The sequence below is a fragment of the Micropterus salmoides genome, unplaced genomic scaffold, assembly GCF_014851395.1.
Source record: "Micropterus salmoides isolate LMB-PRFRI ecotype aquatic unplaced genomic scaffold, ASM1485139v1 Ms_hic_scaffold_14, whole genome shotgun sequence".
Classification (NCBI taxonomy): domain Eukaryota; kingdom Metazoa; phylum Chordata; class Actinopteri; order Centrarchiformes; family Centrarchidae; genus Micropterus; species Micropterus salmoides.
In genome coordinates, this window is record NW_024040485.1 from 25013892 (window position 1) to 25039078 (window position 25187).

Genomic DNA, 25187 nt, shown 5'->3' on the forward strand with positions numbered 1-25187 from the left:
TGCTCAGCGACCATAGGGCTGTAATTACATAGGAGCACTGCTGAGCTCTGCAGGATGAATGTCAAGACTGGAGAGATGGAATAAGGGAAGGGAAGAGGGCAAATGCATGATTTACAGCAAACAAGAGGGCAAAGGTGGGTAAGACGGAGATAGATGGTACTGAGGGTAAACTATCCCAACTTGTAGGAAACTACAAGATTAGGATAAATGTTAAGTTAGAGCTGGCTGTCACCTTGTCATGGCACAGAGGAAAGGGGAATTGTCAAATAGAGAGACAATAGAGGTTGGTGGCAGATCAGTGTATCTTTACTAAAGCATACTTTTCTTTTATATTCTTAAGTTTTAACTTGACTGCCTAAAAGTATTCCTCTTGTGCCAAATGCCATGACTGACCTGGGCCACAATGTGGTGTGAGTGACCCCTTGTGGATTCTAAGTGTAACTGCAGATTTAACAAGTAGGACATGTACTTCGCTTGAACAGAGCTATTCCCACAAACTAGTGAGAAGTTACATTTTTGATCAGTCACCCCACCCCCCCCGAGAAATACACTACAAACCACATTAGCCAGGGGAATGGAAAAGAAACGTCACAAAAATTTCAAATTCAATTTTTATTATTTGTACATTCACCACTGATAGGCGTACTCAAAGAAGAAATAAAAAACAAACAAAAAAACATTGGTACTAAAATGATAAAATAATGATTAAAAAACAATATTAAAATCATTGGTGAGAAAACATATAATGCAACCTCCCCTCTTGTGCCTGTATCGACACTACAGGAAGAGAACGGGAGGAAGAGGAAAGGAAGGAGAAAAAAGAGAATCGATAAGGACATAATCATAACTCGTGTCAGGTGTGACATAGATTCTCCTCCACAGAGAATTGTCTCATCTCTTAACTAAATAGAGGGAGAGAGGAACACTGCAACAGCCTTAGTAGTTATTCCACACCTGTCCAAAAATACCCCCGAGCTGCCCTATTTAAAGACTTGATTTTGAGTAATCTTATATGTCTGTACAAAATGCCAAACACACCTATTCCAATATTTTTATATTTTTGCAAGCCTCTGCACAGAGGCCGAGTTTTCTCTTTAGGCAGGACTGGCGAGGAGAGCCTTGGACTACATGCATCAACAAAAGGATTCCTCATCCAAATTGCGTTGTGTTGTTAAACACTGAGTCGACGACAACTGATTGCAAATCATAATTGGCACCTATGTTTAGGGGAAAATGGGAAACATTGGGGGAAATTATTAAAATTACCCAGCGCGCCATACTGTTGTGCCGTCAAGACAAGACAAAAAAACCAACAAAAAACCCAACAGGCACAATGTATAAAGAAAATATATTAAACCTTGATAGGAGCGAGACGTACAGCACTCTGGGGAAACAACACTGCATAAAATCATGGTCCCCTTCAAGCATGACTGTGTCGGCCTAGATGTGCTTTAAAAAAGGTGACAATTTGAGAGATGGTGATGACATCAGTTGGTCCTCTGTTGGGTCTTAGTTTTAACAAAGTACATGTAGTGAAAGGCAAATGGAAGAGGGTGGTCTCTGGGACAGTTCCATCAGTCGATCGGCCATTAACGCCGCCTTTCTCGCGGGTCGCTGCGGCTGCGGGAGCGTCTGCCCCCGCCTGTCCCGCTGCCCCCCGGCCTACGGTAGCCATCCCTGCGTTTGTCGTTCTCCCTCTCCCTCTCTCTCTCCCTGTCTCTGTCTCTACCTCGGTCTCTGTCTCTGTCCCTCTCTCTGTCTCTGTCCTTGTCCTTCTCACCCTCACTCCGCTCTCCTGCTGTGCCGGCTGCGGCTTTCATCCTCTCCTTGCGCTCCTCTTCCCTTTTTTTCTCCTCCTCCTCTTCTTGCTCCTTCCTCCGCTTCTCACGCTCTTTCATACGCTCGGCTCTGGCAGCTTCCCGTTGAACAAACTAAAATGAAGAGAATGCATAGAAACAAGACTTAGACTTAAAGTAAAGACTTGAATTAGATAGAGGCCATGTACTTGAATTTAGCACAGAAAGCAACGAGTACAAACTGGTTTTTGCCTCACCTGTTCCTCTGAAAGTGGAAGCCAGTATATGCAAGGAGCTGCTTTCGTTTTACGGAACAGATCATCAAGCAGCTTTGCAGGGGGATCCTCAGCTGTTTTCTCTGCCAAAATAATACATACACTTAGAGCTGCAACAATTACTAAAATCTGTAATTCTCATCAATTATTTGGGCCAATTATATCTCAATTAGTTGCTTGGTTTAAAAAATGACAATGAAGGTGACACCTTCAACTGTCTTGTTATGTCTGACCAACAGTGCACAAAACTTGAATGAATCAATTATCAAACCAAAAATCAATTAGAAAATTAACTTCACATTAATCTCCATCAGTGGACTAATGGATTAATTGTTTCAGCTCTACACAGTAGTATCCAACAGTCTATTTTACCTAATGCATATAGTCCAATCCATGTCTGCATATCTTACCTTTCTTCTCAGTCTTCTTCTCCTTGCTCTTTCCCCTCTCTTTGCGTCGTCTCTCTCTGGACCGTGACCTCCGGGGACCTCCCTCCTTCTCTTCTCCGGGTTTCCCAAACTCTCTTACTTTGTCGCGATCCCACTCCCGCTCTGCTCGAGCCCTCTCCCGCCGCTCCATCTCACGCTCACGCTCGGCCCACTGGTCTCGCTCTGGGAGGAGAGAGGGCAAGCCCGATGTTCGACCACGACCGGAGCCAGGCGGCCCCTGCTCCTCTGCTCCGGGTCTGTCGGCTGTACCCAAGCCTTTGTGGAAGTCCAGCTACATAGCAGAGATATGTTAAGGCTACAGATGGCTAAGCATTGTGGGCGTAACATAAAAACACGCTGATAACTATAAGATCTTACCTCATCCTGCTGGCAGAAGTCTACACTAAGGACTTTTGGGTTGCTCTGAGGCCATTTCACTCCATGAAGAGCTGCCCGTGTAGCGACTGCCTCCTCAGAGCTACAGTACTAAACACAGGGAGAATAGGAGAGCTCCATGAGATACAGAACCTTGCACAGGCCAAAAACAGTCTGGTTAAGAGCTGCAGTCCTCTTTTAGAGAAAATATAATTTTGTAGTAACTCACAGTGACGTAGCAGTGAGACTTGATTTTGTCAATCCAGAAGCCCTCCTCCACCAGGGTGCCAGTTCTGCCGAGCAGTTCCTTAAGCTGCCCAAGAGTGAACGGCCTCACCTGAACAAAATATTACAGAGCAAAAACAATCAAAAGACTGCTTTACACAATTAATAATAGCGTGGGCAAAAATATTAAGCATACATTGAGAACCACAATACACTAGAAGGGCACATAGACGACGAAAGTTGATTATTAAATTTGTTGCCAACGAATTTAATAATTGATTTGTTCATGACGTCACCAGGCCCTAAGGACACCGTCAGCCTAACGGACTAAAGTGAACAGTAAAGTTAGTAAAACACCACAACATCAGCGCTGCAGTAACACCTTCACAACCTAAAACCTCCAAAGTGTGGGAGCATCTCACTCTTTACTCAGCCAAAAAGTTGTTAACTGCAGCATCTGCAAAGCTGAGGTTTCCTGGAAACACCGGAGCATCTGAAGAGGAGGCGTGTAATGTTGCTCTGTGGATGATGAAGACTCGTCTCGGTAAGCTAGTTAGCGAGCTAGCTTCACGTTAAAGCCGTGTTACTTCACGTTATGAGTCGTAACGTTTTCTATACAGTTTCCCTTACTGAATTTGATTGACTATGGCACTAAGAGTAGCACAAAATCATTATAAACACGTTCACATTCCAAATGTACCCTGACTTTAAAATCATAAACGATTTACATTTATACAGTTAGCTGACGCTTTTATCCAAAGCGACTTACAATTGCTCTATATGTCAGAGGTTGCACGCCTCTTGGGGTTAAGTGTCTTGATCAGGGACACACTAGTGTCTCACAGTGGATTCAAACCCAGGTCTCACACCAAAGGCATGTGTCTTATCCACGCTGTGAAACGCTGTCTACTACGAAATCGTTATTATTGACCCCCCTGTAAATTCGGCAAATGTGATGCATGGCATCATTCCTTTCTTTGTATATAGTGTCAGTGTGTTGCAGTACTGACGTGTAAACTGCTCCGTCACTAAACAGCAGATCAGCTGCTTAGATCAGGACTTGATTTCAGTGGAACTGCAGCAGAAACGTTTATTAAAACATGTATTTTTGATATTTTTTGAATTTATTTTATTGTCATGACTGTTAATTAGCACATGCTTAAAACAACCTCAAGTTTAAATTTAAAAGCTGATAGCTAAATAAGACGCACTGTGTTATTTTGAGATTCATAATTTTTTCACATCATCAATTATTTGTTTCAATAATCGATAGATTCATCGACTATCAAAATAGTCATTATTTGCAGCCCTATCGATGATATGCAAATCTGCAAGCGCGGCCACTATGTGTGTCTGAATACATTACCACAACTATTCAAATTAAGCTTGTGCCTAGCTGAAGCCTCGTCAAACCAGCATGTTCCCCCAGGTGTCAGGTTTACATTACCACTGATTGGAGCCGAGCCGATCGACACCTTTGACTACAGCAGAGTAATTTGATGGAAACCATTTGACCATTCTTCAAAGCCCCATCCTCCCAAAATTAAATGGGAACTCCCTTAGCACTTGCTACACCCTTCAGCTAAGTTTCATGAAAACCGGGTTAGTAGTTTTTCTGTAATCCTACTGACAAGTGAAACGGCACTGAAAACATAACCTACTAGGAGGTAATAAAAACAAAATAAATATTCACATAATTCAACAAAAATAAAAATTTCACATTAAATAAGACTATAAAATATTTCTACACATCTTTTAAGAACGTCACAGAAGTGGTTTGGGCCTATCTTAGATGCACGTGTGTAAATAAACATACATAGTGAACTAGGAAAAAAACAAAAAAAACAATCCCAAACTGCACCACTGGTTAAGTGCAATTCAATGAAAATCCTGGTATCATTTTACATTTTCATCAACAATAAATTACCAGAAAAAGCCACAACCAAAATTGTCTTTGAAGCAAAAACCTGAAATAACTAGCAGTGCCACAGTGACAGAACTCCACAGTCATTATTAAAAACACAGATAAGAGCCATACTGTCGCATCCTTTTTTCAATAGACATAGGCAGTGTTGTTTATTCTGAATCACTTCTGCGACTTCATTCTTAATCACTGAGAGCAGCTCTGTGCGGGCGGACATGATTGCGTATGCTCGGGGAAGTAGTTGTGCGTTTATACTGCTGGAAGGAATAAGCTACACTCGCCATGTTCATTATACTGACGGAATATGTGCACCAGTGCAACCTATAAGGCTCTTTTTTATGCATGAGGTTGTAGCTACACAGAGGAAAAACAAACTACTAATGGTTGATTTTGGTCTTTCCAAAAAGATAAGTGTTTCTTCTTTTGCAGGAGGCAAAGCAGTAAATTGAGACACAACAAGAGGCTGGGTCAGTTTAACTCCACAAACCCCAGCATTAACGTTAGATACACCATTTGTTGGTTGCTTTTCTATTTGTGCTGCAGAATGCAACCATTACAATCAGTGCACGCCATTATCAATAAATGTTAATAGTAAGTAGAGGTTGTAGGGCAGTTAGGACAGAGTTCTCTCACCAGGTTGCTGATGTGAACAATGCTGGAGACTTTGCCACGAGGTGGCGAGGGCTGCCGGGCAGTGCGAACAGGGTCATCGATTGTGATGGAAACACCGGTTTTCTGCTGGCTGATGGAGCGACGAATGAGAGTGTCGCTGGGGGTCACTAGGATGAAGAACAAAAGAACAGTCAAAAAAGTACTTCTAAAAAATTTCATTACAACAGAAATCAAGTCCTGTTAGCTAAACCTTTGAAGAACATTAGATTTAAATGCAACATGTAAAGACAGTATGTAGATTATTGTCTATTGTTGTGTTGTGTATAAAAAAAAAAAGAAAAAGAAAAAAAAAATGTAAAAATCTGATTAATATAATTCGACATATAGACCGTCTGGTCATAGATCCATTACCAGTGTTGATTTCTACATCATGGCTGGTATGTGATGGAGACTGGGTTTCCATGGCTTCAGGAAATGAGGTGTCCATCTTCTCTTCATGCTCCCTTGTCTTCTCTCTGTCTCCCCGTGGGTCTTCCTCCTCCAAATCCTCATGTCTACCCCTCTTTGCCTCTTTCTGTCCATTCTCCTGACTCTCTGAGTGCACCACCTGCAAAAGAAGGAAGGCATCAACACAAGCAAATCTTGATTAAGAGATTCATGTAACCTCAGACTTTGATGGGGAGCACTTCAAACCTGCCATTCATTTAAAACAGTTAAGTGCTGTAGACCAACCTGTGTGACAGTGCGTCGAATCTGCAGGTCCTGGTCGGAGCGCTCCCTCTCTTCATCCTCAGCCCCAGAAAGGACAGCTTCCTCCGGGTGCAGGTCCACTACTGCTTCCTGACCGAGACATGGCCGAATGTCTGGGATAAGAGACTAAGGGCAAAGAACACAGATAATATTGATACCCTTATTGAGAATGCTTAACGATCTGATTCTTTATTGATACCACTAACAATACTTTACTATTATTTGGTGACGGTTATTTGGTAAGGCCAGGCGGGCGGACGGCTGTGGCTCAGGAGGTCGAGCGGGGTGCCCCGTTAATCGGAAGGTCGGCGGTTCAATTGCCGGCTCCTTCAGGCTGCATGTCAAAGTATCCTTGTGCAAGATACTGAACCCCGAATTGCCTCAGGTGGCTGTTCTGCCAGTGTATGAATGTTAGTTTCTGTTTGAGCACTTAGGCTCAGTGAATGAATGTGTGTGAATGGTGAATGCAGATGTAGCATAAAAGCGCTTTGAGTGGTCGAAAAGACTAGAAAGGCGCTATACAAATACGGAGCATTTACTCGCAAAGGTTTTATTGCACGTAATGAGCGTAGGCAACTCGAGTAGTTTGGAGCTAACTTAACTTCACCGTCTCCACCGCAGGCTGCTGTGTGTATGTAGGAGCCGACAGAGAGCAGCAGAGGCTGCAGCTTGATGATCAACAGTCCCAGGCCTGTTTAATACCACATTTCACTGCCATCAATAAATAAACATTAGTTTTCTTGTCCATCGCGTTTCAAGTTAAATCATATTTGACGCTAATTAGTCCTAAAAACAATGTATTAAGTATTAAAATTAATACATGATGAAGTATCATGAATCATCTCTCTGTCTTAGCAACTTCAACCATAGCAGCCTTTGCCTGGTTATTGCAAACATCTTATAGCTTAACAAATATAGCTTTCCTGTGGAATAAACTACAAAAACAGAACAAACAGCATCTTCATAAATTTACTTCCAACTATAAAACTGCAACAAAACAGGCTGAAGCCAAAATATTTAGGAGATAAAGGAGCTCAGGAATCATGGGTCGATGATAAACTCTGAAGTAGTAGCTTTTTGTTCTGGAAAGCTCGGGCAGGTTCTGTGGGTTTTAGGGGGTATTGAGAGGAGTAGAGAGAGGGAGAGTGGGCTACAGAGTCAAAACTGTCATTGAGATTTAAAAATAAGGGAAATTTAAATAAATATAAGTACAATGTTAATTCTACATTACACTGTTAGTATATTGTTAATATTACTTATAGTTACTATATTCATTATAATTTCATATAGCCTAGTTTACCACTAGTATTGGCCTAATATTATTTCAGTGGGTTGTTTTCATTTATTAAAACATCTTTTACATAGTCCTACTGCTTTGCCAGAGGAGAGAGTAGCGAACACTTTAAATACGGCCTGCAGGTTTTTATTAGATTTTATAAAAGTTCAAAATACGTGAGATTAAACATTTAAACGGGAGAATACCGGGTTAGAACGGAAAAATCCGTGAGAATTCCGGGGAAAACGGGAGAGTTGACTTAAGACGAATAGAGAGAAGAGTGGGGTAAAATTAGGCTACATCCAAACTATAATATTTTTAAAAACCGTTTTATAATGAATATGATCTTCTCCTACCACAGCAGTGTTTTAGCTGCATATCAGAGTTGATCTCAGTCTATATTGAAATGATTGAAAACGCACATCTAGCCGCCGTTCAGTTACACTGGGCATGCGCATGCCGGTATAAACATAAAGCAGATGGTCTACTCCGCAGTTACAGAAGATCTGGCGAAAGAAAAAAGTAATACAGACGAGTAACCACACCAGGTTTTTTTTTTTGCACTGACCGACAACAAGGTTAAAATGTTACTGAAAGTAACACGGAAGTACAAAGCGACTGTGGCGGCAGCCTGGGAGTCGTCGCAAAGTAAAATACGGCAACACGCACAGTAGCACAAGTGTTATTTACACAGTACAAGATATTTTAATAAAAAAACTGAAACTAAAAAGCTGTCAGTTGCATCGTGTTTATGCTTTGCATGACAGATAAGACCGAATCAGAAAGCCAAATGTGAGTGTCCGCGTCATCGTTTCATGAAGTCTTAAATGATTAACTTGGTGCATCAATAGCTTCCTGTCTGAAAAGGACTGCTAGCTAGCATTGAAAACTGTTTTACTATGCTGAAAATACCTTGAGTGAATCTGTGGTGATGCTGATGGAAGGTTTCTTGGCAGTGACAGCTGTGCTGGAGCCCCACCTCCTCTTGCGACCGGCTGCGGCCCCAGACTCCTGCTCGCCCTCTACACTGCCAGTGCCTGGGGATGATTTACTGCCTGTTGAGAAAGAGAAAAAGAACACAAATGAAATCCTCATGCACCTGGCATCCGCAGTATAATACATATAAGACATCAACAATCCATGCCCACAGTCTTCTGGCCACATATATTTGATATATAGATGATCGTCATCATGCAATCTACATTTAAAATTTGTTCCCACGCTTTGGAGTAAGATTTCCATTAATATACATTAAAAATAATCAAAAACCAACACTAACGATCGGCTATAAATGCTGGTAAAGAGGACAGCAAATTGGGAGGGTGTACTCACTGCTAAGAGAGATCTTACGCGCTGAGAAGGCCTTTGGTGTCTGAAACACAAGAAGATAAAAACCCAGGATGCATGGGAGAGGTGAGAGGCAGACACCAAGGGTGGAGATAAATGGTTAAGGACAGGTTAAAGGACAAGTGGAACAAGGAAAGGGGACAAGTAGGGACTTAGAGAGTGAATGATAGAAACTGCTGTGTAAAGTCTTTATCAAGTTCGGTCTACTGAAAGGCACGGAGCTTGTTTTTGTACTGTACTGGTAAGTAACTGCATGCCATTCATAATTATTTGATAATAATAATCTACCCATTTAGATTATTTAATTAATTTAACTTGCATTTGAAGAGTTAAATGTAGTTGCAGTCTCTATCATACAAACAAGGATCTGGTGGAAATACTGCAGTTTAAATCCCAGAGTTAAAACACAGACTAAATAGAAACACAATAACTCAAATTAGTTTCACATAAGTGAAAGTCAACGAAGATTAAAGATTGTAAAACAATTTTGAACCATGTTGATTAAACTGCAGTAGCCACAAATATGATAAAACAATTTTAATGCTGCAACTCCCAGCAAAGACTACAGAGTGTATCACTGGAAACTAAGCATTTTCAAAATAACTAAGAAATATAGCATTGAGTAAACGTCTACTTATTCCCTGGTACCACTGACACCTGATCCTTACTGGTTTGGATATGGCCCAATCACGACTGCATGTACTGTATCTAGGCAACAAGGGTCCAATCAAAGGTGGCTGAGATGTTTGGACGGAAATCTGATAGCTGGTTGGCTGGCATGATGGATTCAATAGTTCATTGGGGCTTTGAAATGCTTTTAGCCCAAGCATTCATCCTCAGGTGTTTTGGGCATTAGTCCATTTAAAAATGTGGCAGGCTCGTATAACAGACAGAAACAATGAGTCCCATGAGTTGGAGACCAGATGTTGTATGTTGTCAACAGTCACTGTGCACACAAATCCAGGATTTTGATTTTTATGTTCAGTTGTGTTTGGGGCGCAGTAAGTTCATACTGAGAGTCACAAAGCATAAAAAAATATCTGGCAATGGCTGTTGTAGAAAGGGACTCAAATGTCCTTCTTCAGTTCAAATAAAAACTGTCAAGCCCACTGAGTCCAGATGAAAGCAATAGCCTCTTTGAAAACTCATTAGCATCCAATAAAGGTATTTGCTGGAGAAATCTGTATCCCATTCCAAGAGATTAACAAAATCCCAAATGTCCTTTTGTCAAGCATGTTACAGTTCACCAACAACATTAAAAGGCATGTCCATAATATCCCACATTTCTTTGGAAGTGGGTTTAAAATGTCTCAAAGTGAAACAACCTGAAAACTACTTGGTTGCTGAGAGGGTTTCACGGCAGTCTTGACTTGATGTAAGCACACATCCTTGCTTGTCTCTTCTCCATGTTGATTTTAATGGCACATGGCCAGATTAGTGCATAAAAGGCTGAGAGAGGTGGGCCACATTGACTAGCCAACCCCTTCTTTGAATCTTCTGGTCCAATCAATAGCTCTTGCAAGACATATCCATGAAAATGAGGCAGCCTTTGTTGCCAGGGGTGTCCCTCTGCAGTGTAGCCTTGGGGGCTTATCTGTGGTGAACTCTGGATTCTTGGGGACAGTGGAACAGGTGCAGCAGTAGCAGTAGTAGTAGAAGTAGTGGCAGAGGTAGTATGCAGGTACCAATAGGGGCAATGGAAGAGGCATGAGCACCTTTATAACAAAGCAATCATTTGGGGTTTAAACATCAGCCACAGTGAGAAAATACCCTTGCTGTTTCTGCCTATGACAGTGCCAACAAAAGGTTTTACAAACAGCCAAATTAAAAAATTAAATTTCCTACACACATTCTACCACTTGTGGAAAGGGCTCATTAAGTAATCTGTGGAAATATTTTTAAATGTATATAAAAGATTTCCAACAAAGACTATAGACATATAAAAAATGACCTATAATGTAATATATCCAGGTTAATAAAAACTATAAAAGATCAAATGAGTCCGTCCATCCAAGTCCTCAGCAACCAACAGCTTTAAGGACCAAGATGATTCATGGTTCTTCTGGTGCCTTACCTCCTCGCTGGTCTCTGGAAGCTTCTCTGGCTCTGCCATGGCAGTCTCCTTCACCTGCCTGCGTAATGTTAAAAATACACATCAGGAAAAAGAGGAAACAGATGAGCAGACCATTAGGACGGAGAAAAAAAATCTTTCAATAAATGTTTAAATTAGGTAATAAAAAATGTATCAAGGCTAAAAAAAAATGTAACAGCATAAATGCAAAGTTCAATAGAAGCAATGAATCATCAATGAATATTAAGAGAGCTCTATGAATAATTAAAACTTTCATATAATTACAAACCCTCTCAAAATATGAGTATTTATATAAAAACATTATGGAGTGCCTTGGTAACTGTCAGGAATTACATGAAGCACATGTAATCTGTAGTTAAATAGGCTAAACATTAAATTTTCTTAAACTAACTAACTAACTAACATGTAAGATACTATGAACACATATAATTTTTAAACAAACAACAAAAAAGGCAGCACTGAAACACATATTTAAATAAATCTCAGCAGTTGAATCTACTCCACTGACATACACAAACAGCAGCGAGGCCATGCCAAAATAACTGCGCCTAAAACGCATCTCACACAGTCACTTTGTCATTTCACAAATACGTTGCTCTTAATTTTTTTAATGTGGTCAAAGAACTGAGCCGAGGAGAAGAGTCACTAAATGCAGAGACACCGCAGTCCTCCTCCAGGCGTGCCGAGTCCGTTCACACCGACCCAAACGCTCAACCACAGTGACACCATATGTGACAAAGAAACGCGCCTCGGGGGGGGGGTCATGTCATCCCTTTGCGCGCGCACGTGAACACGTCCGCTCATTTCGACTGGACATTAAGTTGGAGGAACTTCACAGCAAATATAAACTGTGCTCGGTAAAAACGCTGCATTCAGACTGCGACTGCTGCTAAAACGACTGCGTCGCAACGAGCCACCTCTCTCCCCCCATCCTCCTACCTTCCTCTCACCGGAGACTACTCCTCTCTGAATGCATTCATGTCCGTACCGGGTGTCAACCAAAACCTGCGGCGGACAAACCCTCGCCTGCTGTTTAGCTGAGCGGCTGTTTGAGGAAAACCACAGGCCGGCATCGGCAGCTAAAGCCATCGATGGAGCACAGCCATGTTGCAACGAATGGGGGGGGGGAGAAAAAATAATAAAAGGACCCGCATCCTCACAGCCACACCGGCTTAAAGGCAGGCTCATCAATCGCCTGATGAGAAATTCAGCACACGACATTTCTTGACGTCGCTGTTTGTACTCACATTCACAAGCAGACCGATTCCCTGGCTCTGGGAGTAGGAGTATATGATCTGACGGCAATGATCAAGTGAGCTTACAAAACAACACTGGACAACATACAAATGGCCACAGAATCAGCACAACACTGCTTTCATTAGAGAAAGATAAATAAACTGTGACTTCACTACCAATGAGTTTTTAATATTTCATTATTTATGAAATAATGTAAAAAGTGTCTTCAGCCAGAGGAATTTTACAGCAATATTGCAGACTTTTTTTGCACTGATTTCCATATTACACCTGTGTCCTTTGGGAGCACCAGAGATGTTCAGTGGAGCTGAGGTCTGGTGATTATTAAAGGGAAGCACTGCCTGATTTTTCATATTTGATAAGCCTGGCATAGCTTTAATGCACATTTATAGTCACTGTCCTGTTATAAAATTAAGACTCACAGTCACAACCAATAACTTATGCAGAATAAATTGGTATTTCCATTTGGTCAATGTGGAGTTGATCCAACAGTTGAAGTCAAAAATTTACATACAAGTCATTAAAACTCATTTTTTAACCACAACAAATTATAGTTTGTTTCCCAACAATTGTTTACAGACTCACTACATCACCCTTCCAGTGGGCCAGAGGTTTATGTACACAAAGTTGCCTTTAAACAGTTTGGGGAAACATGGCTTTAGAAGCGTCAGATAAACTAATTGACATCATTTAAATCAATTGGAGGTGTACCTCACCATGGGCAAAAATAAAAATAAATCAGCCACAACAAAAATAATTGTGGAATTCTATAAGTCTGGTTCATGCTTGGGAGCAATTTCCAAATGCCTGACGGGTTCTGTCTCCTAGAGATGAACATACTTTTGCCCGAAAAGTGCAAATCTAACCCACAACAACATCAAAGGACCTTGTGAAGCTTCTGGAGGAAACAGGTGTCAAATTCTCATTACATTTAGCTGACGCTTTTATCCCAAGCAACTTATAATTGCTATATATTTCAGAGGTTGCACACCTCTGGAGCAACTAGGGGTTCAGTGTCTTACTCAGCGACACATTGGTGGACGTGTCACAGTGGGGAATTGAGCTCCAAAGGCATGCTTCTAATCCACTACTCTACCACCCCTTATCCGCAATAAACAAATCATACATCGACATAATCTGAAAGGTCCAACAAAAAAGAAGCCACTTCTCCAAAACCACCATAAAAAAGCCAGACTATGGTTTGCAACTGCACATGGGGACAAAGAAATGATGAAACAAACATCAGTTCAAGCATCATGTTGTGAAGGTGCTTTGCTGCAAGAGGAACTGGTGCACAAAATAAATGGCATCATGAGGAAGAAAAATTATGTGGATATATTAAAGCAGAATTTCAAGACATCAGCCAGGAAGGTAAAACTTTGTGGCAAATGGGTCTTCCAAATGGACAATGACCCCAAACAAAGTTGTTGTGGCAAAATGGCTGATGGACAACAAAATCAAGGTAATTAAGTGGCCAACACAAAGCCCTGAAATCACTTCATGTCAAGGCTGCATTAACCATTAACTCATAAAACAGGTGAGTGTGTTCTCATTAAATCCTGCGCAAGTTTAAAGCAGATTTACAAGAGAAATCTGACAAAGAAATGTCAATCAGCACGTGTTTCCATTAACTGGTCCTATAAGAATATTGTCCAATGTCCAAGAATACTGAGGCCACCCATAAATGTTCTTTAACTGATCAAGGAATTTCATTACACCTTCCCATCGAAAAAAATGTGGTTAATTTATTGAATCAATTTGTTCCCTCTGTGCACATGCAGAATTAGATTTTTTTTAATGTAAAATGTTTCGGTATGTCTGGTGGAGTGGAAGTATCAAAACAGTGAGTGGAACAAATACTCAGAGGAGACGCAGAGGAAGGTCCTGCAGGGTCATTGTTTGTCAGGAACATTTCTTTTCAATTAGTCTTTTAAAACTGGCCTTTTGTGACATTTCCAGTGAGTTTTTGGTGTAGGGCTGCAAGATTAATCTAATCGCAATGTCCTTATGTGCGATTGCATATCCGCAAAAAATGTGCGATTTAAGCAGCAAAAATGAGCCGGTGTCGCTCTGTGAAAGAGTTACGTTTCAGTAACGTTGCGTGTCGGCGGTAAGACAGAAGAAAACGGATTAGATAAAGAAGGTTTGGCTTTGGATTGCTGGCCAGTTAATGTTAGTTGTATTCCTGCCTTTTGTTTTGCAACTTTTGTTTTAGGGAATGTCTGATGAGCTTGCTGTTAACCCCCTCCCTGCGTTACCTACGACCTACCTACGTAACACGTAGGTATCTGCTGCGCGCTGCCACGCGTGAGAGAGGACAACAAACAGCAGTGTCAGCTGCTGAGCCATTCATCATAAACTTTGGCTTTAAAACTTCATACAACAAGGCCCAAACAAAGAAGCGCTGAACGCAAAATAGGTTAGTAACCTGAGGTTAGTGAACATGTTTAGCTCGGCACTGGCCATCTAACGTTAGCTTGCTTCTTGCTTTAGCTACGACCTACGGGAGGTTAACTGCGACATTTACATCCCGCTGTCTGCCATCACGTTAATTATTACCGTTGGCTGCAAACAGGTTACAGATTTATTCAGTTAATGTTACATTGGTTTGAGAGTCTGGAGAATGTGTTGACTTACAGTAGTTTTTAAGCGGTCATTAATTGCATTGCACATTACATGGTTGTGCTCTGTGAAAAAGAGGTTACAGGTTTATTGTTGATCATGCAACGTTACAGTTTTATTTAGTTATAACCTTAAACTGGTTTAAGAGTTTGGGGGATGTGTTGACTTACAGTAGTTTATAAGCTGTCATTAGTTGTAGATGCATTGTACATTAGGCTATATTGCTGTGGTCTGTAAGTGAAAAACAGGTTACAGTTATAGAATCCCTTATAGCTATGCAGTGTTATAAGCAGCCTGGATTGAACACAGCAGGTGATACAACATTCATGATAAGCACAAGAGACTTGACTTGGACTCTTTCTCAGAGACTTGTGAGCATCTCTGTATTGAACAATATGATTATTGACAAGTTAGTACTAGCATTAACAAATTAGAGACCAATATAGATAATTTTGCTAGCACACGTATAATATAAAAATAATAAAAACAACCCACAGAAATGAAACAGCTGTAACTGAATTTAATATTCAACTAGTGGTAAAATAGTATACTATTAGATGAAATTATAATGAATATAGTAATTAATATATTAACATTATACTAACAGTATGCTATTAACTGAACATTATACTCTTTATTTAATGTTATGTTAATATTATACTAATACAATCATTTACACTAGTTCCTCCTCCAGGTTGTGGATAGAGCCTCTGCAGTAAACAGATGTATTTAGATCCAGGATGCCAGTGTGCCAATATTTGCTCCTTTTAGCAGTCTCCTCCTGAGAGCAACACATACCCCTTCTTTTTTACATCTGTTTTACAAAAGTTAGTATAAATATTGTTTATTGTTTAACTTTGTTCAAGTTGAGAAAAATACATTTCAAAATGTCAGTATTCTGTGCATTTTCCTTGACAATCAAGCAAGTAGACTCATAGTACCCTTTGTTCCATTATAATCAAATCACAATATTGTCCACAATGACAATATGTCTTTTTCTCCAAATCGTGCAGCCCTATTTTGGTGGAAAATTATATTATGTGCATGACAACTAGAGGAGGTATATTGGAATGAAAACCTCCTTTACTAACAAGTGAGAGTACTAAAATTGATTTAACAACCACAACCACAAAATCAAATTTGTTTCCTTAGCTTAAACAACCACTCTTTGAACAGTCTTGCATGTGATATCAAGCTGCCAGAAAGAAATATTCATTAGTGTTTGATTTTTCCCTTATAAAAAGGGATGGATCTAGTATTTTTTATTGCTAGATATGGTCTTTAAATACGATCTGTTATAGGAAGGGGCTGGACCAACAACAGTGATCAATCTAATGCAGACCACTCAGGATGGGTGTGAAAATACTATAAACCAAATGACTTGACAAAACTAAACCATCTTTCATGAAACTGCAACACTAGAAACCCCACTTTAAACTTGTAGTATGTGTCATAGTATCTATACAGTAGATGTCCAATAGAGCTTGACTGTTCACAGCCTGCAGTATTATAAGGGAACATATTCACTCACCTATATATGCACATCTGACACACAAACAGACATTGTATAAGATGTGTTTCAAAACACAAAGACTTAAAAGCAGACCTTTGTTTGTCCTTTCCCTCCTCTCCCTCGCTGTCCTTTCTCTTCCTTTGTGTCTCCTCGCTGATCGATGCTTCAGAGAACGGTTTCTGGGGATTTAAAAGGACAGGAAATTAAATAAGATGGAAAGAATATAGTGTATGTCAAAGATTTTCAATTAGTTAAGCTCAATAGAGAACATCTGAGTCTGAAAAGTGAAGCCAATGTGTTAGTGCCTTAAACCTGCAACCGTTCTGATGGTGCTTTCAGACCAAAAGTGAAGCGAGTGTTTGGAGCGGTGTGTTTACATACAAAGTCAATGCAAAGACGCGTGGATTTTGTTCAAATCCAAGACGGCGATGGCCAAAATGCCAAACTCGAGGCTTCAAAATGGTAGCCCACAAACTAATGGCTGACATCACAGTGACCCTGTCCATGTCTTTTATACAGTCTATGGTTATGATATTACCACTAAAGGAAAAATAATTACCAGATACAAAGCCATGATGAGATTTGTCTGTAACACAACTTGATCTTAGGTAAATTGGTTAAGTTTCAGGTACGATGTGGATTTATATAGTTGCCATAGATGTGAAAAAAATTGGTTTTGTGTCAACTTAGGACCAACTGACCTTGATGTGACTGTCTCCATCAGCAGTTTTGTTACTCTTCTCTACAGACACCTCTCTTTTGCAAGGGGAGGCTTTTGGAGTTTCCTTTGAAGCCTCAGCCTGAGCCTCTAATGTCACCTTCTGCTGTGGAGAAGAATCTCTGTCATGTTTCCCTTCCTAAAAGAGACAAACGACAGAGCAACATTTTAGGCATTTTTTTAAATAAAATATACTTTGATACAAACAGCGATTAGTATGCATCAACAGTGGCCTTATGGTGCATTTAGACATATGGATGAAAGAGGTCTTCGGACATGTAGCCACCAATAGCAGTATGAATGCAAAGACTGCACCAACATTAGTTTATCTCAGCAAATCAATGTAGTAGACGGCAGTGGGGCGACTGTTGTCTTAAAGCCATCTTGAGTGACTTTAAACAAATATTGATAAGTAAGGCATTACTATGCAAAGCTGACTGCCGTGGTGGTTAAAACGTCTGAGGCAAGGGCCTGTCACAAGTGAATACATTTTTCCTGTAACACTGCAATGCCTTCAAAGACGCTATTCCTGTTACAAAGAAAATGCTTCTTGCCTGTAAGTTTACAGGCAATGTATGTCAGGGACAGAGAGAGGGATTTCTTTCAGACCACTTACCCTTCTACCTCTTGAAGTGGAGGTTTTCTCAAGAGAGGATGTAGATGAGCTAGAGGACCGAGATGATGAGGACCCAGAGTCCGATTCTGAGGAAGAGGAATCATTAGACGATGATCTTTGTCGTGCTTGTTTTTCTTCCTTGTTTGCATCTCTTGCTCTCTGCTTTGCAGTATCCACAGGCCTTGAAGGGCCCTTACTTTCATCCACTTCTTCTGCTTTTCTGGTGGATTCCTTGGCAGCCTTTTCCATCTTCACTGAATCTGCTTTTTCTTTATTCTCGGATATGAGGCTTGTGGTCCCTTCTTTTTTGGGACTCTTGACTAGTGTGGTATTAACACTGGGCTGGATCCCCACTGCTCCAGGTGGCCCAGCAACAACCTCCTGTTCAGTGTAGGGGTGGATTCCTTCCTGCTGTTGTTCCCCGACATTGGCAGAGGAGGAGACAGGTGAAGCCTGAGGCTGGGGGGTATCAGAGAAGTTACGGGGCCGCTTGATAACCATAGAAGTGGAGGAAGATTGCGGTTGAAGTGGGGTGTCCCTTAAGAACCGGAACTTCTTGAATGAGGACTGAGGCGACAGAGGTGTCGGTGACACGGGTGCACCGGATTCTGCTGCTTCACTCCGGGACATTGGAGCACGGACGTCTTCCTGCTCTCCTGCCTCAGTCGATGACTTTCTACCTGGTCCTGTGGAGAGGGGGGGAGGAGTGGGCAGGGGGGTGAGACCAATCTCACGGCCACGTTTGGATGGAGGGAGGTGACTCTCCCTCTCCTTTTCAGCCATCCTAGCTCTCTCTTTTTCCTGTTCCTCCTTTTCTTTCTGAATGGCTTTCTCTTTCTCTAACCTCTCACGTTCGAGAGCCCTCTCCTTCTCCTTCCTTTCCTTCTCCAAGGCTCTCTCCCTTTCAAGTTTCTCCTGCTCTAGAGCTTTCTCCCTCTCCAGCCTCTCCTTTCTCTCTTTCTCGGCTCTTTCCTTCTCCATCCTCTCCTGTTTCAGAGCTGCCTCTCTCTCCACCCTCTGTTTTTCCTCCCTCTCTCGTTCCAAGGCCTTTTCCTTCTCTAACCTCTGCTGCTCCAATGCTTTCTCCCTCTGAATTCTCTCCTTTTCCTTCCTCTCAAGCTCTAACCTCTCTTGCTCGAGGGCTTTCTCCCTCTCCAACCTTTCTTGCTCTAGAACTTTTTCTCTTTCTATTCTCTCTTTCTCTAAGGCTTCCTCTCTCTCGATTCTCTCTTTCTCTAAGGCTTTCTCTCTCTCGATTCTCTCTTTCTCTAAGGCTTTCTCTCTCTCGATTCTCTCTTTCTCTAAGGCTTTCTCTCTCTCGATTCTCTCTCGCTCTATGGCTTTCTCTCTCTCAATTCTCTCTCGCTCTATGGCTTTCTCTTTCTCTAGTCTCTCTTGTTCCAGGGCTCTCTCTCTTTCTAGCCTCTCTTGCTCCAAAGCTTTCTCCTTCGCTATTCTCTCTTGCTCTAAGGCTTTCTCCTTCTCTAACCTTTCCCTTTCCTGCTCCAAAGCCTTTTCTCTCTCGACCCTCTCCTTCTCCTTCCTCTCAGCCTCCAAAGCTCTTTCCCTCTCTAACCTCTCTTGCTCAAGAGCCCTCTCTTTCTCCTTCCTTTCCTGCTCCAAAGCCTTGGCTCTTTCTAGTTCCATCGCTTTCTCCATTTCTTCTCTTTCTCGCTTCTCTCTCTCCTCTTTTTCTCTCTGCAGACGTTCTTGCTCCAGTGCTCTCTGTCTTTCAAGTTCCTTCTGCCTCTCAAGCTCCAGGGCCCTCTCTTTTGCTAAGGCTTGCTCTCGTTCTTCCCTCTCTTTAGCCAAAGCTAGCTCCTTCTCCTGCCTTTCTCGTTCTAGAGCAAGTTCCCTCTCCCGCTGCAAAGCCTTTTCTTTTTCTTCTCTCTCTAAGGCCTGCTGTCGTTCAATTCTCTCTTTCTCCAGAGCTCTCTCTCTTTCCTCTCTCTCCAGTGCAAGAGCCCTTTCCCGCTCTTCCTCCAATGCTCGTTCTTGCTCAAGTTTCCTCTGCTTCTCTTGCCTTTCCAGCTCAAGTGCCTTTTCTCTTTCTACCTCAGCGTCTCTCTCTCTGTCCCTATCTTCTGTTGCAGTGGCCTTGAGCACACTCACAGGTACTTGAATATGGGACGAATGTGCTCCTGCGACACCCTGGTTGGTGCCTGGAATCATGGGAAATGGCACGTGGCCTGCAGTGTTGGCAGTGTGAGTGATGGCAGACACCAGACCCTCTGGAGGCCCTCTGCCAGGAAATGATGTAGCCGAAGGTGAACTGCTGTCCTGCCTATTGCCTTCCCCATTGCCCCCGTGCCAACCTGCACCAGAAAAAGCACCTTCTGATGCCATCTTACGTGCCAGAAGGGTGAGCGGGCCAGGTTTGCGCTCAGCATGTCCACTCCTCTGTGGCTCTGGACTGCTACTGCGGCTGCCGCTGCTGGAGGAACCAGAGCTGGAGGTACTGGGTGAGCGCCTCGCTGGGGCTACATCTGGACTGGGGGGGCTCTGCTTAGGGGTGTCAGGCAATGGGAATGATAACTCTGGGGGTGGGGAGGGAGGAGGTGTTGGCTGGCGGAGTTGAGGGGACAAAAGGGAAGGCATGTGTTGCTGCTGGGGTTGACAGGATGCTCCAGACCTCTCTCTAGTTGTGGGCACTCTGGCTGGCTCTCTAAGGTTTCTCCTCCGAGCACCACTGTCCCAGTCATCATCGTCACCATCCTCCTCGCCATCATCACTATCCTCGTCGTCACTATCAGCAGCGACTTCGTTTGATGCAGAACCTCTCTCTGGCCGCTGCTCACCACCAGGAACCCGCATGGCCACAGAGCCAGAAGCAGGAGGACCGGAAATGGCAGCCTCCTGGTTCCTGTTACCCTCTCCCTCATTCACTGCACCAAACAATCCCTCTGCACCAGAGGGGCCTGGTGGCTTGTGCTGCTCAGCCACAGCTGGTGTGACATCCTGATGGGGATAGAAACAAAGATGAGACTTATTTGGTCACAGCACTATGCCACTGTTCTTCCTTTCAAATAATCTGACACAATTCTTACCAGCAGGTTCCTTTCAAATGTGCAACATCTTTTGGAGTACAGAAAATCTCTGGACAAAGAGATTAGAAAATGTGACCGATGGCAATATGTAAGAAAAGAAAGTGATGTCTGACCTGGGGCTGGGGAGGGCATGAGGTACTGTTATTAACTTCTGTGTGGTCCTCTTGGTCTGTTTAGAAAAGACAAATACATAAAATCACAAAAATGTTTTGCATAATGACCCAAAATTTGTGCAGGTACTTACTTAGTTGCAGTGAAGTATTCTAATAACACTTACCATTTGTTTCATATGCTTCACGAGCCTCTCTCTCCAGACGCTGCCTTAGGAGCTCCTGTTGTTTAGCCAGATACTGCTTGATAAAGCTGTTCTGGCTCATTTCCTCACCAATCTAAAGACCAGAGAGAAAAACCTTCAAGGCCACTAGCAAATACATTCTGCAGCTAAAACAACCTGTATACAACCATATAACGTTTGGGAATATTTTTTAGACAATGTAGTGTTCTGTAAGCAGTGTAAATTGGAAATGGTTTATCACAGCAGTACAACTGCTATGCATGAACAGCTGAAGCAAAATCATCCCAGAGTGCCAACTGCAGCAAGACAGCAACACAAATCCTGTTGACTTTTACTCACACAAGCATGATAAATTAGGATTATCAACACGAGGAACGTGTTTCTGTCAGTAGTAAGCACTAAATGTTTCTTCATCACCCCAATGTCAAGAGTAATTTCTGCACTGCTACTGTTATGGTAATGTAACTTTACCAGTGTTTCCCCTATATTCATTCAGGAGCGGAGGTGCGCCGCTGCTACTAAAATTTCCCACGATCATTACACTATACACTAATAATGGTTTCACTCGCTAACGCCTTCAAATGTTCTTCAAAGAACATCTACATGGCAGGTGCTGTCATAAGAGCAGCATAACACCTGCAAGGAATCAGGAGGTGCGTAGCAAGTGTTTGATTGTCCGAGCGGCAGAAAGTGATGGTGAATGCAAGTGGAGGAAAATATTCTGGCAGTGTCAGTTACAGCGTGTCAGCTTCTCAAGACAAAGAAAAGTATGTCTGTTGTTTCCCCAACTGCTGGAACAGTGAAGCTGGTTAGTGCTTGCAAAAGTCCCCCACTCTCCCCCTTCAGACTGCGCAGCTGAGCAGGAAAGCTGACAGTAGACTATGACTTTTCGTTGCTATGTAACTTAACATTAGCTCAATTTAGCCTATATGAAGCTCTAGCTGCTGCATTTCATTACTGCCTACTTTGTCAAGTATTGACAACATTACAAGCTTAGACTAAACTGGTGTAGCCTACAGCTCTGTCCTGTACGCAGACTATACTAATAGTTAGTTAACTATTTTTTTTAGTTTTCAGACTGGTTGTTAGGAAAAGAAAAGATGGTGATGACTGTGGAGGTTAATAAAGCAAGTTAGGGAACTAGGCTGTTTAAGCAATGTCATAGCAATTTTTAAAATCAGCTCTGACTTGAGAAATCAACCACATATTTGGAGTTTTAACAACTATATTTCCACATAAACTCTTAAAACTACTATGTGACACAAGAACAGCAGTATTTTTCGTCCAACATTTCCACTTTTTGGCGGCAAAATGCAAGTCCACTCAAGTCACCACCAATGCAGGCTCGGTAAAACGGGCGGAGCGAGAACACATCCAGGTATTTGACTGTACTTGGCTAGATGCGGACGTTTGAATTGGAACAGTACTTTGGCTGCGACTTATGACGTTTCACAAGTCCAAAAGAAAACAAGTACAGACAAGAACGCAGATTGAGAAACAGCCCTAGCCTCTTTTAAGCTAATGAAGAGTAATAACTTTCCCAAAATTGATTGGTTATAGTCCCTCCCCAGACAACTTCTTTACCTTTTCTGTTTGTTGTTTATTTATAATCTTCTCTAGCTTTTCCAACTATTTGTTCACAGAGATAGTGAAAAATAATGTTCCCAAATGATGTAAAATAGCACATTTGTCATTGAAAAATTAAATTAAGTCTGGTAAAAATACTGATTCTCCAGTTCAGGAAAAGTGTTGACATACAGTGCTTAAATTAATCTGTGTCACAAAAATCCTTCAGAATTTGAGGTCCAGTTTTTATCTGTTCAGGCATGTGCCAAATAGTTCTATTATTAATTTAATAACAAAGCAGTGACAAATAGTGACAGTGACAAATATAAAATACATTACTATTATCATTATTTTAATGTGCCTCTTTTTCAGAATTAAAATTGAATAAAATTCTGAACTACTAATGAGACAAGTTTTGATATTTATTTTGGATAAATTAGTTTTATTCACATTTTAATGGAGTTCTAAAAAAATATCTTTAGAATTGATAAATTAGTCATTAGATTAACAGCCAAATTTAAAACATAATCTGTTAAATTAATTGATTAAAGATATTCATTATTTATTTATATTTAAGATGTCATTACATGTGAAAAGGCTTCAGCCATTAAAATTAAATTTAAAGCACCCATGAGACATTTACCTGTGAGTTTGGCTGCAGTCCAGCATGAGGGGTGGAGGTCCTCTGCAGATTCTCCAGCATGAGAGCCTGTTATTAAGACAACAGACGTTATTCATTTGACGTAAATAACAGGCAGGTTTTATCCAGAGTTGTTAGAGTTCGTACTGGTGCTTTTGAATGTAAATATATGGGTCATTTATAACAACCTAGTCTCTGAGTACTGTATTAAGTAATACATTTGCTTTGGCATGCCATCAATTTAGATGGGACAAACACCAGTCAGCATCACTGCTTTTAGTTCTTAATAATTTTAGGTTTGTCTTTGATGTAGCTGATAGCCGCGAGAAACTGAAAACTCACGGAGAAAAGGAAGAGGATGACATACAACAGAGTTCCCTGGTCAGAAGCAAATATGTAACACGGCATATGGGTCAATCAGACCCTTATGGGTAAAGCAAACCAGACTGCCAATAAGGAGGGCAGAGTTGCAAGCAAAGGCTGCTAGACCTAACTTTGTTTAAATTTTACACAATTTTAAGTAAACACTTTGTTTTTTTTCCCCCAACTATCACCAACATGACACTCACTGCCAGACATGGAGCATTTCTCCTACTATGCTGCTTGTATTTTTTCACCCTGCATGCACACACAAGGATACAAACAAAACATACTTTTTGATATGTAATGTCTTCACCACGGATTCGCAGTAAAGCAAACAACACCTGATACATAATATAAACAATACTGAAAATGTGACAATTTGAGGTGCCAGTAGACCTAAACTTCCACACTTTAAAAAGGGCATGAGCTGGTAACAGAAAATGTAGCAAAACGTTTTGTTATGTGTTATAACTAAACCACATGGTGTTTAGATTTCACGTGTGAGATAATCATGACATACAGCTACCTTGGGATCGTCGACGTTTAACAGGGAAATGCAAATTAAAACACTACTTGCTGGTTTAATGGCACAATGCAGCAGACAAATGGTAGATAACAGACTAACCAGTAAAAAAGAAAGAAAAGAAAGCCCAAACTTTCATGTCAAGGCAGATACGGTTGAATACCTGTCGCAATGTAAACAAACTGGCTCATGCAGGACATCTGGAAGCCCACGGGCCTGGGACACATTTTGAGCTAAAACTATTCCTAAATTTGGCGGCACGGCGAAATTTGCCCCGTGAAATACATTGCATTAGCGTTAAATAGACATTCGGAGTTAGCTGAGAAAACTACTAAATAACTGGTGTAACGTTAACCTCCCGGCTAAACCCATGCACATCGACTGTTGTTGGGACAGACGCCGTTAACGGTAACATACACAGCAGCAAACCAGGCCACCGCTCAAGTCACAGCGTTAGCCAGGGGAGCTAACGAGCTAACAGGACAACATCACCGCGACACACACTTTGAAATTAATAGCTAACAATTAAGTTGATCTAACTCCCGGTCTTGCAACGGTTGGCATACTTCTGCACGGCGAAAACACCACTCAACCACAGTGGTGTGCAATCAGACTCATATTTCAACTGATTAGTGGCCATTAACCTCGATAACTCTACTACGCTGCTCGGCAGTAACGATACTCAGTTGTCGGCCCTCAAGAGAGCATCAGCCCGTCTCATCGTTAACGTTAGCTCGCAGCAACCGTGGTCCGGTATTTCGCAGCACAACTCACCCCTTTGAGTCTTTTAATGAGAGCATTCTTCTGCCCGCTTTTCGAAAGTCCTCTCTCCTCAAGAGCAGCTTTTAAATCCGCTACTCGAAGGGACTGGAGCGGTCTCCCGTCCAGGGTAACGTCTTCGAGGTCCGCCATTTTCCGTTCCTCTAGTCA

The 25187-nt window shown here is 41.7% G+C and overlaps 1 protein-coding gene across 1 annotated transcript in view; it reads right to left on the bottom strand.

Moving 5' to 3' along the window:
• Window positions 1-710: 710 nt before the first annotated feature.
• Window positions 711-25187, bottom strand: part of acin1a (apoptotic chromatin condensation inducer 1a) — a 43135-nt gene continuing 18658 nt past the window's right edge. The window contains exons 54-71 of the mRNA XM_038719390.1: window positions 25032-25184; window positions 23375-23440; window positions 21148-21259; window positions 20984-21039; window positions 17824-20781; window positions 17191-17346; window positions 16583-16668; window positions 11083-11140; window positions 8994-9033; window positions 8574-8716; window positions 6368-6511; window positions 6047-6242; window positions 5657-5802; window positions 3104-3211; window positions 2878-2985; window positions 2482-2791; window positions 2054-2154; window positions 711-1931 (exon numbers count right to left, since the gene is read on the bottom strand). Of these exons, the coding sequence (XP_038575318.1) occupies window positions 1590-1931; window positions 2054-2154; window positions 2482-2791; window positions 2878-2985; window positions 3104-3211; window positions 5657-5802; window positions 6047-6242; window positions 6368-6511; window positions 8574-8716; window positions 8994-9033; window positions 11083-11140; window positions 16583-16668; window positions 17191-17346; window positions 17824-20781; window positions 20984-21039; window positions 21148-21259; window positions 23375-23440; window positions 25032-25184 (5283 nt within the window). The 3' untranslated portion in view covers window positions 711-1589. The remainder of the gene's footprint in view (window positions 1932-2053; window positions 2155-2481; window positions 2792-2877; window positions 2986-3103; window positions 3212-5656; window positions 5803-6046; window positions 6243-6367; window positions 6512-8573; window positions 8717-8993; window positions 9034-11082; window positions 11141-16582; window positions 16669-17190; window positions 17347-17823; window positions 20782-20983; window positions 21040-21147; window positions 21260-23374; window positions 23441-25031; window positions 25185-25187) is intronic.